The sequence below is a fragment of the Rutidosis leptorrhynchoides genome, chromosome 5 (assembly GCF_046630445.1).
Source record: "Rutidosis leptorrhynchoides isolate AG116_Rl617_1_P2 chromosome 5, CSIRO_AGI_Rlap_v1, whole genome shotgun sequence".
Classification (NCBI taxonomy): Eukaryota; Viridiplantae; Streptophyta; class Magnoliopsida; order Asterales; family Asteraceae; genus Rutidosis; species Rutidosis leptorrhynchoides.
In genome coordinates, this window is record NC_092337.1 from 7,227,888 (window position 1) to 7,248,197 (window position 20,310).

General features: G+C 33.6%; 2 protein-coding genes across 2 annotated transcripts; both read right to left on the reverse strand.

Moving 5' to 3' along the window:
- Nucleotides 1-786: 786 nt before the first annotated feature.
- Nucleotides 787-4,753, reverse strand: LOC139847372 (wall-associated receptor kinase 2-like). Its single transcript, XM_071837038.1, has 5 exons — nucleotides 3,907-4,753; nucleotides 3,654-3,806; nucleotides 1,351-1,986; nucleotides 985-1,214; nucleotides 787-846 (listed from the first exon to the last, which is right to left on the reverse strand). The coding sequence occupies exons 1-5, from the start codon at nucleotides 4,751-4,753 to the stop codon at nucleotides 787-789; spliced, it is 1,926 nt and encodes a 641-aa protein (XP_071693139.1).
- Nucleotides 4,754-7,676: 2,923 nt separating this feature from the next.
- On the reverse strand, nucleotides 7,677-10,005 carry LOC139847374 (uncharacterized). Its single transcript, XM_071837040.1, has 3 exons — nucleotides 9,616-10,005; nucleotides 7,788-9,520; nucleotides 7,677-7,704 (listed from the first exon to the last, which is right to left on the reverse strand). Exons 1-3 carry the CDS (start codon nucleotides 10,003-10,005, stop codon nucleotides 7,677-7,679), a joined length of 2,151 nt encoding a protein of 716 aa, XP_071693141.1.
- Between the last annotated feature and the right edge of the window lie 10,305 nt (nucleotides 10,006-20,310).

Below are 20,310 nucleotides of genomic sequence, written 5' to 3' on the forward strand. Positions count from 1 at the left end.
GGAAGGAGTAATATATTTTATCGTAAATCTAATCAATCTAGTTTGTATATTAAACAATTTAATCACATAAGACTAATCTTTTTCATTCTTACTTTTTTCTAGTTGATATTTCGAACCGAGACCTCTAACTTAATGAGACGGCTATGAAATTGACTATTGTTTCAAAACATGTGTATCGGCAGGGACATGTTAGCCCTGTGTTGACTTTGTCAACCCATCCGGCGGTCCCTGGTAGCCCACTGGAGCCTGGCGAAATACCATCACTCATTTTCTCACAGCATGCCAGGCCCGATAAACGAACCTGCATTGTCATTGTTTCAATCTTCGCATGCGTGGGACCAAGGGATCATTTGGGCCCGGTAAGAATGGTTTGTGATCCAATTATTTGGAAAATCCTTACCTAGTGGAAATCGAACCCTCACCTCCCCTAAGGGAGAGTGAGTCATTCACCACTAGACTATTGGCCTATTATGCTCTCTTAGTTAATACTCCGTACTCCCTAGTAGTAGTTCTTTTTTTTTTTTCATTAAAATAAAATTTTATATCAAAAATAATTATTTGGGCCCAATAAATAGCTTTATTGATCTTTATAAAAGGTTCCTACATATGCAGCCCAATTTAAGATCTTACACTTAAAAAGACCAATGTCCACAATTCTTAACAGCCCAAGAAAATAGCTAAATAATTAGACACCTTTAACTTCTCATTCGTATTAGATCAAAAGTCAGTCTGAATATTATGATACGTTGTTTGTTATTCGATTAATGGATACATTTCTACTCCATTTTATAAACTTCCTTCCATGGTTTCACTTGTACCGTATGCATTATAACTTGCACCCGTAGTCTGAGTCCACCAATCAACAATTAATCTAGCCAGGTTGATCACCATTCCGTCCAGAGCGCCACATCGTTGTTGGGTGCGACCAATGGCACACCTTCTGGTCTATGAATTTAGGTAACATTGACTTAATTCATGAAGTACCTCTTTCACCTCTCTCATATTAGGCCTGTTCTTGCCAGATAGTTCCACACACTCCTTTGCAAGTTTAGCCATTTTCTTGATATGCTCATGATCAACCCCATTTTTCTTAACTTTATCATCAAGAATTCGAATCAAACAATTCATTTCTAGCGATGTAACGAAATACGTCGCCAAACCCATCTCACTTTCTGTTCCATCATACGAAAACACCTTTCTCCCAGTAAGAAGCTCTATAAGAACCATCCCAAAACTATAAACGTCACTCTTTTCAGTCAAAATTCCCGAACGGAAATATTCAGGGTCTATGTATCCCATGCACTAAAGTTTGTAAATGAGTCTCGTCAACAGGAATGAACCTCGAGATACCAAAATCAGACACTTTAGCAGTGTAATCATCTGTTAAAAGTATGTTTGAAGATTTAATATCTCTGTGAATGATTTGTGTTGTTGAGTGCATATAAGCAAGGGCTTCTGCCGTCTGCGTGGCTATGTTCAGTCGCTTTTCGAATGTTAACGATGAATTAAATTCGTGTTCATGTAAGTGTTGGAAAACGGTTTTATTGGTCATATATTCGTAAACTAGGAGAGGCGTTTGCGTCTCTAGACAGCAGCCCATGAGTTTGACAACATTTGGGTGGCTAATTTCTGATAGAATGATCACCTCATTTATAAATTGCTCAATCTGGTTCTGATCAATTGACTTTGATTTCTTGATCGCGATCATCGTTTTATCAGGAAGCGTACCTTTATAAACAGTACCGTAGCCACCTTGACCAATGACATTTGTTTTATGAAAATTATTGGTTGACTTTTCAAGGACCTCTGCTGCAAAAATCTTTGCCGTTTGAGAAGATTGTTTAGACTCAAAAAGTAGTTTCTGTAGTATCAAACCACCGTTTTTCTTAAACAATATCTCCCTGCTTTTCGAGATCTTCCTTTGTTTGAGCCCCGCGTACAGAACAAGTGTTAGCGCTATAGATGCTGCTGTACCCATGCTAACTCCTAATAATTAAAATATAGTTCCTCATTAGCAAGGGCAAGGGGCGGATCTTATGCTATGTTAAGGGAGGTGCTAGCCCCATCTGACTTTAAAAAAAATTACACTAATTTTTAATTATTTTTACTAAAAAATACGGTTTTTTTAGTGTTTACTCACTGTCACTAGTTTTATCCCTTCTGTAGTCGGGTTAAGTTCCACCGCTGTCATTAGTACTTGATGACGTAGGGTTTAGCCCAATTAGTGTCTACACAATTCACTTGGACCCCAAGTCAATTAACCCTAATTCCCATCTATAAATATGGGGCAAAACCTACATCAAGTTCACAATCTCCCAATCGCATACAACTCTTACTCTCTCAATGAAAGCACCACCTCATTCGATCACACCGCAACGCCGCCACCGCAAGTCCGCAACGCACACGGCAGTTATAGCAGGATCTTCTCCACGATCGTCTTCACGATCGCAACTCTAGGGTTTTTACCTACGGGTCTTGTAGGGTTTTTTCTCCCTTTGCCGTCGATAGGGTCTGACTATCGACCGGCGGGCAATTCGTTGGCCACCCTCCCGAGATCATCATCTCGGGTACGGGTTATTCACGGTAGCCGGACCGGAGATCAACGACGTTGACGCCTAAAAAAACCCTTTCGCATTGATGTCCGTGTGTAGGTTTTCCCTTGGAAAAAATATGCATGAACATTTGGCGCCATCCGTGGGACACGATGCATTATGTCTCGTGTTTCTACCGTTTATCGTTCGGTTTGAGAAGGTTTGTCTTTTCTTATTGAGCTTTTAATTCGTTATATGCGGTTTAAGTACATGAATATTTAGCGCTGATGTTCGCGCGCTTGCGCAACTGTCCACGCGCTTTTGTCCAGGTTACGCACACTTTGCGCACAGTTGTCCGCGACTTTAGACGCAATTTTCATGCGGTTTTACGCATGGTAGTTCACGCGGTTTCCCTGCGCACTCTGCATGCGGTTCTTTGCGCATCTGTTCGCGGGTTTACGCACAGTTGTTTGCGCAGGCTCATGTGAACTTATTTTTCGCAGCATAATGAGAAGTTCGATACGATACTTGACAAAAATATCATACCGAACTTGGGGGACTTGATGACGTAGGGTTTAGCCCAATTAGGGTCTACACAATTAACTTGGACCCCAAGTCAATTAACCCTAATTCCCATCTATAAATATGGGGCAAAACCTACATCAAGTTCACAATCTCCCAATCGCATACAACTCTTACTCTCTCAATGAAAGCACCACCTCATTCGATCACACCGCAACGCCGCCACCGCAAGTCCGCAACGCACACGGCAGTTATAGCCGGATCTTCTCCACGATCGTCTTCACGATCGCAACTCTAGGGTTTTTACCTACGGGTCTTGTAGGGTTTTTTCTCCCTTTGACGTCGATAGGGTCTGACTATCGACCGGCGGGCAATTCGTTGGCCACCCTCCCGAGATCATCATCTCGGGTACGGGTTATTCACGGTAGCCGGACCGGAGATCAACGACGTTGACGCCTAAAAAAACCCTTTCGGATTGATGTCCGTGTGTAGGTTTTCCCTTGGAAAAAATATGCATGAACAGTATACTATATATATAACTTCATAAAACAGTTTTTTTTTGTATTATGTCTTGCTAAAGTTAGTTGTATATGTACTGACCGGCGAATAGTGACCCTCCTGAATAAGTGCAGCCTTTCCCATTCTTTCTTCCATCGGCTTTCTGCCCCAAAGGACATGAACAAGTGTAGTCTCCTTCCGTATTAGTACATCCATATATGCAATCATTTTGAGGTCCTTCGCATTCGTTAATATCTGAAAAAAAAAAAAAAAAAAAAAAAAAAAAACATCACAAACAGTTGTCTATAAGGCTGTTAATTAATAGTGTTAAACAAACACAAACGGTGTTTATTACCTTGACACCCATTTGGAATATACGGGTTTCCTTGAAACCCATAAGCACATTGACACCGATACCCCCTGTAGTTTTGACTATATCTAGTCAAAATGTCAATACACACACTGTTCTCTGCACAAATATAATTTTCACCATTCTTTTGAGCTTCTTCACAGTTTGTTTCCCCAACCGACCATTCAAAAACTACCGGAAAAGACCTGTTGTCCATATTATCAAGATCCAATGTACTAAACATGTAATAATCTTTCTCAGCAACGAACCCGTACGTGCAGTTATTAAACCCCCAAAACCCGACATTCGTGCTTCTGTTCGCGTTTGGGTTTCTTCGGGTTTCAATTCGAAAAGTACTAACCTTGTAAGGAACAGGAACCTGGCTGCAACCCATACCGAAACATGAACCATTGGTTAACATGTTGCAGTCAGTCATAGATAAACATCCAGTTATGTAACCTGTGTGTCGATATGTCTTCATATTGACTTGAGCATCACATCCAACCGTAGTCAAAAGGTTCAGTTGGTTTGAAATTTGGAACCCTGACAAGTGCGTTGTTGGTGTTAACGCACGAGTTGTGTGATCCTTGTCATAACAACGAAGGCTCATTGGTACTGAGCCACGCATATAACCATCAAGTGATATGTTTAACAGTTTGAATGTGGTGTTTGTAATCTGTAGGCTGGTACAGTTTACATAATACTGTTTGCTCAAGTAGCACCCGTCTTTCGTCCCGAAAGGATACGGAACTGTAACGTTCCCGCATTTATCCGGGCAGCTGGCCAGGGATTGAGCTGCTATCAAAACAATCAGGATTGTGAATTTTAGATGCAAATTAAGAATCATCTTCATTGAAATACAAATTCATGTTATTATTATTTGTGTTACTTTAGTATTATCAATTGTGAATAAGTTAATAATGTTACTTTGTGTCTATGCACTTTGGAATATGCTAACACAATAATTAATTTGTCTAATTTTTATTATTGTTGCTGTTGTGATGTGATATGGCTAAATTTCCTGTATTTTATAGTATGTCCGAAAGTGTATAGACAAAGCTTGGAATACATTGAAACTAGACCCTTAAATTGATCGTTAATAAACTTTTAAATCTAGTATAACAACAAATGTGATTAACAAAGACAACTGTTACTAGTATGTTTATAAAGATCTTATGATCACATGGTGAACAGAAACAAGAAACTAAATCCACCAATCACAGAAAATGAAAAATCTCCAATCTCAGAAGTTAAAAATAAGTACCAAAAACAATACAAGATCCTTACAATGATTCACACACAATCAATCTCACAGTAATCTCTCTCAAGCTATCAAAAAGATAACTATGAATACAGAGAACGAAAGATATGAAACCCTAGAATGAATTTCACACAGTTACAGAGATGAACGAATGAATCAGATAATGAAAAAATAAATTAGATAACTTAAATAATAACTTAATTTCTTTTCTGGTCCCTCAAGTTCCAAAATAGCTATTCAGCAACAAAGTCTTCTTTTTAATACTTTGACCACCAAACTATCTTTTAGAAAATGACTGCAAGGATCCTGCAATTATTCTTAACCCAGAAATAAGAAGAAATACAAAAAACATATGATCTTACATGTTTAGATTATGAATATGTATATAAATTTAACATCCCCCCTTAATCTAAACATGAAATAGATCATAAAGAGTTAACTTGTTGCACAATAAATCATGTTGAGCTCTTAAAAGTGGTTTAGTAAAAATATCTGAAGTGTTTTCTTCAGAAGAAACTTGAACAGTTTGAATTACACCAGAACTAATCTTTTCCCTCACAAAATGTAAATCTACTTCAAAATGTTTAGTTTTTTCATGAAAAACAGGATTTTTGACTATTTGTAAAGCAGATTTATTGTCACAATAAACAGTTATGGGAATTTTTGTTTTTATGTTCAAATCTTTGAAAAGTTTTAATATCCAAATGAGCTCACATGTGACAGAAACTAAAGCCCTATACTCAGCTTCTGCAGATGATCTTGAAACAGTTGACTATTTCTTACTTTTCCATGAAACTAAAGAGTTTCCTATACTCAGCTTCTTGTAGAAATACATTTTGCATAGTCAGAATCAACATAAGCAGACAATATAAAATTGTCACTTTTTGTTATAAAAATGCCTGTTCTAGGTGAACCTTTAAGATATCTAAGAACTCTAAAAGCAGCATTTAAGTGTGAATTTAAAGGAGCATGCATATGTTGACTTAAACAATGAACAACATAGGCAATATCAGGTCTGGTCAGTGTAATGTAAATAAGTTTTCCAATAAGTTTTTGATAATCACTTATATTAGATAAAGGATAATCAGTATCAGAATGATTATCAATACTGGAAAAGACAACACCAGATTCCATAGGAGTAATAGCAGGTTTACTAGCTAACAAACCAAATTCATCAATTACTTCTAAAGTATATTTTCTTTGTGTCATGCTTAAACCTCCATTTTGATCTAAAAGTTCAATACAAAGAAAATATTTTAATAAACCCAATTCTTTAACTTTGAATTTAGTTTGCAAGAAATGCTTACACTGACTAATACAACTTTCACTATTGCCAGTAATAATAATATTATCAACATAAACAAGCAGAAACAAAGAGCAATCATCAATATGTTTGGTAAAAAGAGAATAATCATTCACACTTTGAACAAAGCCATATTCAAACAATGTTTCACAAAATTTCTCATTCCATTTCCTAGGAGCTTGTTTTAACCCATAAAGAGACTTAACAAGTTTACAGACTCTTTTGTCATCTTTATCAAAATATCCTTCAGGTAAAGTCATATAAACATCTTCAGTTAAGTCACCATAAAGAAAGGCATTATTTATGTCAAGTTGATGTAAAGACCAGTCATTTTGAATAGCAACAGTAATAATGACTCTAACAGTAACCATTTTAACAACAGGAGAGAAGGTTTCATCAAAATCTAGACCTTCTCTTTGATTATAACATTTGGCAACTAATCTAGCCTTGTATCTATCTATCTATTTCACCAGAAGGCTTATATTTGATTCTATAAACCCACTTTGATCCTATAGGTTTTCTATCACAAGGCAAATCAGTAATAATCCAAGTATTATTTCTAAGAAGGGCTTCAATTTCCTCATTCATAGCATTAACCCAATTCTTATCCTTTGATGCCTCTTGGTATGACTTAGGTTCTTGACTTTTATTTAAACAAGTGATAAAACAGAAATTTTCAGAACCAAGTTTAGAATATGTTAAGTTATTTTTTAGACCATACTTTACCTTATTATCAAGTACATAATCATTTAATCTTTTTGGTAAAGTTGTTCTTCTGCTTGTTCTTCTTAAATTTTCAGCATTTATATTAACAGTATCTTCTAATGTATCATCTACATTAGAGGTGCCCTCAGGGACAGCATTATGTCCACCAGATGTTCCTTCATAGGAAGTTGCATGTCTGCCATCACCTGTTGACTTAGAAGAGTCAACTGGAGTAACATGTCTGCCATCATCCTTTGGACTGTGTCTCCCTTCATCATTGGGACTTATAGGATCCATTTGGTTTAAAACAGTTGACTTATCTATATTAGACTCATGAACAATTTCAGAATCATTTTCAAACATTGTAAAATCAAAGAAATTTAAATGATTTACACTATTTTCATCAAGGTTCACTTTGTAAACAGACTCAGTTTTGAAAGGATAAACATGCTCATAAAACTTAACACTCTTGAAAAAATAAAGCAATTATTTTCTAAATCAAACAGTTTATATCCTTTTTGAAAAGTAGAATAGCCTACAAAGACACATTTAAGAGACCTTAAAGAAAATTTATCAGTTTGATTTAAAACAGTAGCAAAACAAAGACAACCAAAGGACCTTAAATGTGAGAAATTAGGACAAGAACCATAAATCAACTCATAGGGACACTTTCCAGATAAGACAGAGGATGGAAGCCTGTTAATCAAATAAGTAGCAGTTAAGATACACTCAGACCAAAGATACAAAGGAATTCCCCCCTGAAATATAAGGGACCTAGCAACATTTAGAAGGTGCCTATGTTTCCTTTCAGCAATCTCATTCTGCTGAGGTGTGTAAGCACAAGATGTCTGATGTACAATACCTTTAGTTCTAGTAAACATTTTCATTTTTGTGTTAACAAATTCAGTTCCATTATCAGTTCTTATAGTTTTAATTTTGACATTAAATTGATTGAATAAAAGATTGTAAAGACTTTCAATATGATCAAACACAGTATCTTTAATTTTTAAAAGATAAGTCCAAACACCTCTAGAAAAATTATTCACAACAGTTAAGAAATACCTAAAATCTTCCTTACTTTTGATTTTATATGGACCCCAGACATCTAAATGCATCAACTCCCCAACACCTTTTGTTTTATGTTCACTTAATGGAAAAGGTTCTCTGGTTTGTTTAGCTTTATGACATATATCACAAGGTTCATTAAAATCAGTATTATTTAAGTTAAGGTGTGTTTTAAGTATATTTAACACTTGACTAGCAGGATGACCAAGTCTATTATACCAAATACTGGTTTTAAACTTAGAATTATTTGAAACATTAGACATGATAGTCTTACCATTAACACATTCATCAAAAAAATTAAGACCATCACTTTCACTACCAGTCCCCATCAATCTTTTTTGAAGCAAATCCTGAATATAGCATTTATTAATGTCAAAACTCACAACTAAATTACTATCTTTTATTAATTTGTTAACAGATAACAGGCTAACACAGTATTGAGGAATAACCAGAACATCATACAGCTTAATATTATTGGAAAGTTCTAAATTTCCCATTTGAAAAATCTTGGCATTAGTACCATTAGGATAATTAACAGAAAAATTTAAATCAGATACATTAACAACATTGCTTAAATTTTGAGAAGAAGAAATCATATGTTGGTTTACACCAGAATCAATTATCCACCCTTTAGAAACCATATTATTGTTTTTTGAACTATTAGCACAAAAGAATTTATCAAAATTTGTGTTAAAGAAAACATTATTATTTGTGAAATTACCTGACATGTTAACATCCAGGTGGTTTGAAGAAGGTTTCTCATTTACCAAGCTAAGCAACTTCATAATTTGATCACTGGTTAACTGAACAGAAGAGCCAGAACTACCATTTTTATCAGTAGCACAGTTATTACTATTAAATCTAGGTGACCCTTGGTTAAAAGGTTTTTTAATATATCCAGGTGGATAACCAATAAGTTCAAAATACCTATCAACAGTATGACCTAGCATATTGCAGTTAGTACACTTTAAAGGTGGATTTCTGTATTTCTTCTTGTTATTGTAACCACTATTATTGTTGCTAGTATTGCTGGTTTTACTCACAAAGGCAGATGATTGATTTTTAACAGAGTTATTGAAATGTAACCTATGAGACTCATCTCTAGAAATAATAGAGAAAGCAGTTTTAACATTAGGAACAGGATCAGATGTAAGAATTTGACACCTAATAGGCACATACACATCATCTAGACCCATTAAGAACTGCATGAGTTTCAAAAATTGATGATGTTCTTGAAAAGATTTATTAGTAGACACTATATCATCAATTTTAATCATGTCATCAAACTGTCTCCACATAGAATCAACTTATGATAATAATCAGATAAAGGTTGGCTAGCTTAACTACAAGAATTAATATTTTGATATAGATTAAAAGTAACAGAAGCATCGATCTTATCATAGGTTTCTTTTAACTCAGTCCAAATAGATTCAGCAGTCTTAGAGAAAATTTGTCCATTATAAACATCTTCAGATAATGACATTAATATCCAAGTAAGCACAACAGAATTACATCTATCCCATTGACCAAGAAGAACATCATCATCTTCATATTCAAACCTAGCACAAGAACCATCAATAAATCCTAGCTTATTTTTAGTTTGTAATGAAAGTTTCAAAGCACAGGACCACACATTATAATTTTCAGTTCCTTTCAATTTCTGTGTAATTAATGGTGCACCAAAAGTGTCACTAGGATGTAAATATAAAGGATCATTAAATTCCAGTTTGCTAATCTTGGTTGGACCAACAGTAGAATCATTATCAGACATAATGAAACACAGATAAAAACAAATAACAAGAAATCAAAGAGAATAACAAGAATAACAGTAAATCACAAAAGCAATTATCAAAGAGAAAACAAAAAACACATAAAACCGCAACAAATCCACGGTTCAGACACCTGTAAGGATAAGAAACAAACCCCACTGGACTGGTTACTAACCAGGCAACCTGTAGAGATGATTTACAAGAAAAAATAGGTCAAGATCAATCTACGCTTGATCAGGTTTTTATAGATCTCAAGGATCTAGATCAAGAGTTGGGGTAGAGATCAGGTTAGGGTAAAAGAAAGCACTAATAAACATGAGACTCCTCTTTGAAGACAAATCTGCAGCGGAAGAACAAGAAGATCAAGACGAACAAACCCTAATTTATCAAACTAGGGTTTCTCACCAAAATCTTCTAATCAACAGCAAATCGACCCAAAAACAGAATCCATAAGTCATTGTCGTACCCAAACACAGTAGAAACAGTAAAACCTTCAACCGATCTTGAAAGAAACAATCGAAGAAAAGAAATCCTAATTTTTCAGATCTGAAAAATTAGAATCAATTGAACACCGGATCGAACGATATCAAGCCTTGCCGCTCTGATACCATGAATAGAAACAAGAAACTAAATCCACCAATCACTGGAGATGAAAAATCTCCAATCTCAGAAATTAAAAATAAGTACCAAAAACAATACAAGATCCTTACAACGATTCACACACAATCAATCTCACAGTAATCTCTCTCAAGCTATCAAAAAGGTAACTATGAATACAGAGATTGAAAGATATGAAACCCTAGAATCAATTTTACACAGTTACAAAGATAACTTAAATTAGATAACTTAAATTATAACTTAATTTCTTTTCTGGTCCCTCAAGTTCCAAAATAGCTGTTCAGCAACAAAGTCTTCTTTTTAATACTTTGACCACCAAACTATCTTTCAGAAAATGACTGCAAGGATCCTGCAATTATTCTTAACCCAGAAATAAGAAGAAATACAAAAAACATATGATCTTACATGTTTAGATTATGAATCTGTATATAAATTTAACATCCCCCCATAATCTAAACATGAAATAGATCATAAAGAGTTAACTTATAGCACAATAAATCATGTTGAGCTCTTAAAAGTGGTTTAGTAAAATTATCTGAAGTGTTTTCTTCAGAAGAAACTTGAACAGTTTGAATTACACCAGAACTAATCTTTTCCCTCACAAAATGTAAATCTACTTCAAAATGTTTAGTTTTTTCATGAAAAACAGGATTTTTGGCTATTTGTAAAGCAGATTTATTGTCACAACAAACAGTTATGGGAATTTTTGTTTTTATGTTCAAATCTTTGAAAAGTTTTAATATCCAAATGAGCTCATATGTGACAGAAGCTAAAGCCCTATACTCAGCTTCTGCAGATGATCTTGAAACAGTTGACTGTTTCTTACTTTTCCATGAAACTAAAGAGTTTCCTAAATAAACACAGAAACCAGTAACTGACCTTCTTGTAGAAATACATTTTGCATAGTCAGAATCAACATAAGCAGACAATATAAAATTGTCACTTTTTGTTATAAAAATGCCTTTTCCAGGTGAACCTTTAAGGTATCTAGGAACTCTAAAAGCAGCATTTAAGTGTGAATTTAAAGGAGCATGCATATGTTGACTTAAACAATGAACAACATAGGCAATATCAGGTCTGGTCAGTGTAATGTAAATAAGTTTTCCAATAAGTTTTTGATAATCACTTATATTAGATAAAGGATAATCAGTATCAGAATGATTATCAATACTGGAAAAGACAACACCAGATTTCATAGGAGTAATAGTAGGTTTACTAGCTAACAAACTAAATTCATCAATTACTTCTAAAGTATATTTTCTTTGTGTCATGCTTAAACCTCCATTTTGATATAAAAGTTCAATATCAAGAAAATATTTTAATAAACCCAATTCTTTAACTTTGAATTTAGTCTGCAAGAAATGCTTACAATTGGTATCAGAGCTCAAGGTTCAAGTTGGGAACGATGGCGGAAGACGGTAAATTAAAGATCGAGCGGTTTGATGGTAAAGACTTCGCCTTTTGGAAGATGCACATAGAAGACTATTTGTATCAAAAGAAACTTCACCAACCTTTGTTGGAGACCAAACCCGAAGGCATGAACGATGCCGATTGGATGCTCTTGGATCGTCAAGCTTTAGGTGTGGTTCGTCTTGCACTCGCTAAGAACATTGTTAGTAATATCATGAATGAAAAGACAACGTTTAATTGTTTGAAGGCGCTCTCCAACATGTATGAGAAACCTACGGCGGCGCATAAGGTTTTTCTCATGCGACAATTGTTTAACACGAAGATGAAGGAAGGTATGAGTACAACGGATCATATCAACGAATTCAACAATCTTGTTTCAAGATTAGATTCGGTTGAAATCAAATTTGTTGATGAACTAAAAGCACTAATATTGCTTTCATCATTACCAGAAAGTTGGTCGGGTACGGTTACCGCAGTTAGTAGCTCTACCGGTACTACTAAGCTTGCGTGTGAAGGAATTAGGGATTTAATTCTCGGTGAAGACACTCATAGGAGAAGTTCAGGGGAATAGTTATTCGGTTCTTTGTTAAGTACCAAAAACCGTGGTAGGAAAGTTGATCGCGGTGTGAAGAAGAGTAAAGGGAAGTTCAAGAAGAGGTATCCATCGAAATACCGAAGTGACGTTATTTGTTGGGGTTACAATCAAAAGGGGCATTATCAAAGATATTGCAAGAATGCTCCGGTTAAAGATGTTAACTTGACCGCGGAAGATACAGAGGATGCCGTGACGACCCGAAAATTTCCGACCAAATTTAAACTTTATCTTTATATTATTCCGAAACGATAAGCAAAGTTTGAAAAGTTTGTCTCAAGGATTTTAAACTATGTTCATACATTCATTTAACCTCGACCAAATTCCAATGATTCACGGACCATTAAACGAACGTAAATGATTATATATGAATACGCGTATATATTATAACTTGATAACGTTAACGAAATATTAAGTATAAATACTTTACAATATAGTATTTAGTTCCATATGTTTGTTGATGGAATTCCATAGTAATCAATTGATGTAGTTTTCAACTGTACGAAAACACTTTTTCATATAACAGGATTTGTCTATCTAAACTGCCTTTGGATAAATAAACGTAAGTTGAAATATTGGTTGTAACGTGTATTTAAAACGTGTTCATTAAATATATATATGTTTTCAAATTAAGTATACAGTAGTAACACCCGCCTAGTGACGCAATTGATATTTAAAAACGATTAGTACTTGTATCTATTTAAATTCTTAAAAAGAAAAACGTTACGCGCTAAACTATTTTCCTAAGTAAAATAAAAATAAACTTTGAAAAATAAATAGTTTTGAAAAACTAAATGTTATATTGTTAGATGAAAGATTTTGGATACAAATTTATATTTCTAAAAATGTATATATATATCTATATATTTTAACTTCGTCATAAAACGTCTTAATTTAAAATAAAATATTTTGGTAAACAACGAGTCACTGATTTATAGAAGCAAATGACCACGACGCTCAAATTTTATAAGATACATTTTCATAAAGCATTTTTTTGATAAATAAATCAAATTATTATTAAAGGTACACGTCGCGTAACGTAAAAGGCTAGTTTTCTAGACGTACGAAAGTGCGCTCGAAAAACCGAAAGTGGTACATGAGTCGAGTGACAACGTACGAGTCATTTGAACAAAAATTACATTTTTACTACGCACGTAAATATAATATAATATTTAATTAATTCTAAAGATTAAATATATTATATATTAAATAATATATAAATCTATATATTACGTATGAAATGTGTGTGTCGGTAGGAGCAAACAAAAGAAGATGGGCTGTTAATTTACATCATGCAATCGAATGATTATTTTAAGTGGACTCCATGCGATCGCATGGAGTCAAGTTTCTGAAATCATCTATAAATCAAACTCGCTCATTTTTTGGAAACACACACAAATATCACTCTATATCTCTCGTTACTTATATTTATATTATTATTATTATTATTATTATTATTATTATTATTATTATTATTATTATTATTATTATTATTATTATTAATATCATTATTATTAATATTATTACTATTAGTATTATACATAAAATAATACGACGGAGTCATGAGTGGATTATTTCAAAACGGGTTTTATGAGCGGGATAGAGTTAAGGAAATTATGGGTTATAGCTATGGAGGTGATGGGTATGGTTCATGGGTATGCTCATAAGGTCAATCTAGTGTTTATCGTCTCCGTTGCATCTACGTACCTTTCCTGCAATATTGAATCTCAATATTGATACGTGAGTACTCGTAAATAAATTTTTACATACTAATTGTGTATCCATGTCTAGTGCTCGAGTATATATATTTATGCATGCTTGTATGCTAAATTTCGTCATTAAACAGTTTATAATGAATCACGAATTAAATACATATATTACTGGTAAAAGGTATATGATATACATGTTTTTGGAAAGCTGGCGAAAAATCAATAACTTTTCATTTAGAAATCGAGTAATTTCGATGAACGAATTAAAAGATATGGTCAACTGAATTATGATTAACGTTAATAGGAATTGCTTTTAAATCTGCAATTAATATTTAAACAACTTGTTTGTAAGATTGATAAATTGGATTTTGTCGAATATTACCAACCGAGTAAATGAATCCTTATATAAGGCACGTCTCGTTTTGTTGAACTATAGTCAAAATTAACTTTTTGAAACGACTTTGGATAACTTTTGTATGTCGATCTCGAGCATTAGGATTGTGATACACTATGACCTGACCTAGCTTGATAGACATTTATTGACCAACATATGTTCTCTAGGTTGAGATCTACGGTTATTTGGTAATCCGAGTTTCGAACACATTTTGGTGAACGACTTTATATGCTGCTAAGGTGAGTTTCATTTGCTCCCTTTTTAATTGCTTTTGCAATATATATTTTTGGGCTGAGAATACATGCACTTTATTTTAAACGCAAAGGACACAAGTACATACTAAATTCTACACCGAGTTTGAACCGAAAATCGCTTAGTTTTGGTAACTAGTAACTGCCGGTTATAAGAACTGGTGGGCGCGAGTAGTAGTATATGGATCCATAGGGCTTGATATCCCCGTACAAGCTAGAGCGCTAGCCTTTTTAACGGACGTATGCTATTTGATAAGCGTACACGTTAGTTTGCGTGTATTATTAAGATGATTATACAAAGGGTACAAATTATATATACGTTAAGTTTAGTTACTAGGGTGCTCAATTTCGTAGAATATTTTGATAAACGTTTCGGATGAAACAACTGAAATCTTGTGATCCACCTTTATATACAGATTATACGATACATTAAAACTATGAACGCACCAACCTTTGTGTTGACACTTGTTAGCATGTTTATTCTCAGGTTTCCTAGAAGTCTTCCGCTGTTTGATTATATGTTAGACAAGCTATGTGCATGGAGTCTTACATGGCATATTTTTCAAGGAAACGTTGCATTCACCAAATCATCACCATGTATCTTATTTTGACTGCTTTGTCAACGGAAGTATTATTGTAAACTATTATTTACGGTGATTGTCTATATGTAGAAATCATCAGCTGTCGAAAACCTTTGATTTAAATATTCATTTATGGTGTGCCTTTTCAAAAGAATGCAATGTTTACAAAACGTATCATATAGAGGTCAAATTTCTCGCAATGAAATCGATGAATGACGTGTTTTTCCATATGGATTTGGAGCGATCGTCACAGTTGGTATCAGAGCGTTGGTCCTAGCGAACCAGGTCTTGCATGAGTGTGTCTAACTGATAATTGTTAAGATGCATTAGTAAGTCTGGACTTCGACCGTGTCTGCATGTTAAAAGTTTTGCTTATCATTTCTTGTCGGAAATTACATGTTTATCATTCTTAAGTCTAGACACGTTTTCCTGCATTTATTGCATAAATAGTGTATAGACAAAAATTCATATCTTAGCGTATCTGTTACTGTAAACTTTTCCTGACATCTTCCGAAAATTTCTCCGTGATTTATGGAATTTGGTATTATATATACATATGTAAATTATGTATTGAAGAATACCAAACTAAATTCTGTAATCTAATTCATATCAAAAATCATCTCCCTAATTATACAAGATGAATCCCGTATCTAGTTCAAATTCCTTAAACTCCGACAGCTATTCCGATATGGATATTCACCTGAATTCCGAAGACAGTGTAACCGGAATGGATCAACCAATCAGCCATCACCTATTCTGGATGAATTGGGGATAGGTTCGTAGCCTACTTAATTATTGGAGACAAGAAGAAGGCGATCCCTTCCATCCACCACATTGCCCTCTTGGCGAAGAACCTGAAGCACTTACCGGCGAACCTGTTCGAGACACCATTTTCTCTCTCATCTCTAGAATATCTCGTCATGATCATATACTCTCTCAAATTCTGGATCTTATTCATCCGCTCATCCGAACCACCAATCATCCCAGTGTAGTAGAAGAAGTCAACGAGCTTCGCGCTCGGGTAGTGGCTTTGGAGAATATGGTGCAAAGGTTACAAGCACCAGCAGCATCACCGGCATCAATAGTACCACCATCAACAACACCAACAGTACCATTACCACCACCAACAACATCCGCATCACAAACCTCAACTTCACAATCTATTCCACGAGCATCAACATCCTTCACCGAGGAATATCAATAAGAATAAATAATGAAGTATTGACTTCATTAGTGAAATAATCCGCGAAGATTAGGTAATCTCTAATGTTTTGGAGATTATTCATTTCTAATTCAAGCCAAAAATCAAATGAGCTTAATATGATATTAACTCGTTAAATCTGTATTAAATCTGAAGAAAATATACATACAGATATTTTCATAAAGACTGTAATGAAAATTCTTTGTACAAAGTATTAATTGTGAAATCTTTAACGGGTAGGTAATACCCGGGAAAAATATAAGTTCGCAATTAATATGTTACACTGTACATTCTTCAACTTTGATTCAAAAATTATTAACAATGCTCACAACGATATACAATCATTTTCATACAAATTCAATTACATATTCTGATATTGACGGATCAGAATCCAAGTCATAACTCTGAACCGGTGACATCATTCTTAGATCTCTACATCTTTCAAAGCTATACTTTGACTTCAAAACTGTGCAAGATCTTTTAATGTTGTTAATACCGAAAATAATCTTGCAATTCTTTTCAAGATATCAATTTTTATCACACTTCCAACAAGTCAACTTCGACTTTCACTCGGATTAGACTTATTATAGCCTTGATGTATAAGTCTGCCTTTCGTCATCGTTGTCGGGGAACCTTTTATATTCTGCCACATTAGCAGTAAACTTACCAGCAACCTTCATTACTCATTGGCTTAAGTCTCTTAGAAGAACCATTATATTTGTTCATTAAAACTTTATCATATATTCGTCTGCATCTTGTAACGAGTATTGCCATACCAATTACCGGGAATCAGCAATCAGTATTTTGAATCTCACAACAATTCTACAACAACAGTTATAGGTATACATATAACCTTTATCTCTTAGAATTATGACCTTCCATTCTGAAATTTTGAAAAGCACCCAGTCTACGAATCAATACTTGGAATGTTGAAAAAGCTGAATGAAGCAGTAAAAACTGTAAACAACCTTAACAGCCAGAAGTTTGATAATAAAGAATAGTATGTTGGAAAAGCTCAGAAAAGTTGGAACTGGAAAACGGATTGAGCTAACCACGAAGGAGGCCAAGGACAAATACAAGGACCAAACCCTATATTCAAAGAATCCAGGTAATTCTGGATCAGATGAAATTTTTAGAGAATATCCTGCTCCGAAGTTGTGATGACCCGGAAAATTCTGATCAAATTTAAACTTAATCTTGTATGATTAACGTTTCCGACACGATAAGCAAAGTCTATGAAGTTGAATCTCAAAATTTTGAACTATTCAATTGTTCTCAATGATTCACGAACAATTATATGTAAATAGATACATATACTATAACTTGAAAACGTAACAAAGTGTTGAGTATATGATACTGTGCATTAAACTTATTGGTTTGATTATCTGATTGATATATTTAACTACGGAGTTAAAAGATAATGCCAAACGATTGAATTAAAAGATATTTATTAAGTCTCTTAATGATTATGATATTATTACGGGTCTCTGTTGTGAGGACCACACTGATTAGAGAAATTATTCCTTTTTAACGGTATTCGGAATAAATGATAAAGTGTTTGTTTAAATAACGTAATTTGGACACATACAATAATTAGAATATTAATTGTTAAGAATTAATTATATGAATAACTTGCGATATGTATTTTAAAACGTGTTTATAAATATTGAGAATAGATATTAACTTGGTTATGAAACGTTTGATAAATATTATTATATTAATAAATAACGAGACAATGATTTATAGAAGTAAATGACTAAAACACTCGAAAGATTAAGATATACTTTGAGTGGTATAGTTTATGGATAATTTAAGGCTATATTTTGACAAAGGTACGAGTCACAAAATGTAAATTGCGAGTTTTCTAAGCGTACGAAAATTCGTTCGAGAAACCGGAACCGGGACATAAGTCGAGTGACAACGTACGAGTCATCGGAACGAAAATTACAAGTCAATTATGCACATGAATTTAATATAATATATAATTAATTATTTAAATTATATATATTATATTTAATTATGTCGACAAACAAGAAAACAAAAAAATATGTGAGCTGGATCTGACGGCCATGCGATCGCATGGGAAATAGGCATAAAACCCATGCAAGTGCATGAGCTCATGCAAGTGCATGAGCTCATGAAAGTGCATGAGAATTGCACTAAAATCCCATGCACTCGCATGGGGTTGATTTTCAGGCCAAGTACTATAAAGCTCGATGTTTTCTGGCCGAATTTATCCATCTTTCTCTCTATCCTCTCTACTTATATTATTATTATTATTATTATTATTATTATTTATATTATTATTATTATTATTATTATTATTATTATTATTATTATTATTATTATTATTAAAAATAATATTATTATTAATAATCTTATGATTATTATTAATTAGTATTATACATAAAATACTACGACGAGGTCATGAGCGTGTCACTTTTAAAATGGGTTTTCATACGGGATAAAGCTAAGGAAATTATGGGTTATTACTAAGGGAGGTTATGCGTATTGTTTGAGGGTTATGCTCGTAAAGTCAAACCTAGTGTTTATCATCTCCGTTACGTCTTCGTACTTTTCTGAAATATTGAATCACAATATTGATACGTAAGCATTTATATTTTATCTTTTATAAATTAATAGTGTATACATGTCTAGTGCTCGAATATATATATTTATACATGTTTGTATGTTAAATTTTGTCGTTAAACAGTTTATAATAAATCACGAATTAAATACATATATTACTGGTAAAAGGTATATGATATACATGTTTTCGGAAAGCTGGCGAAAAATCAATAACTTTTCATTTAGATATCGAATAGTTTCGATGAACGGATTAAAAGATATGATCAACTGAATTATGATTGACGTTAATTAAAATTACTTTTGAATCTGCAATTAATATTTAAACAACTTGTTTGTAAGATTGATAAATTGGATTTTTGAATATTACCAACCGAGTAAATGAATCCTTATATAAGGTACATCTCATTTTGATGAACAATTGTCAAAACTGATTGTTTTATCATATTTTAAAGCCTTATAAAAACTATAGTTTAATTTTACAAGAATTGGGAAACTATGTGAAATATTAAAATGATTCGATTGCCATGATCATTCAAACTATTGTATTAAGTCAGAATGACTTTTTGAAACAACTTTGGATAACTTTTGTATGTCGATCTCGAGCATTAGGATTGTGATACACTATGACCTGACCTAGCTTGATAGACATTTATTGACCAACATATGTTCTCTAGGTTGAGATCTACGATTATTTGGTATTCCGAGTTTCGGTCACATTTCGGTGAACAACTTTATGTGCTGCTAAGGTGAGTTTCATTTTCTCCCTTTTACTCTTTACGTTTTTGGGCTGAGAATACATGCAAATGCTTTATTAACTGTTTTACAATATTTATATGCGTGAGTTTCATTTGCTCCCTTTTTAAATGCTTTTGCAATATATATTTTGGGCTGAGAATACATGCACTTTATTTTAAATAATGGACACAAGTACATACTAAATTCTATACTGAGTTTGAACCGAA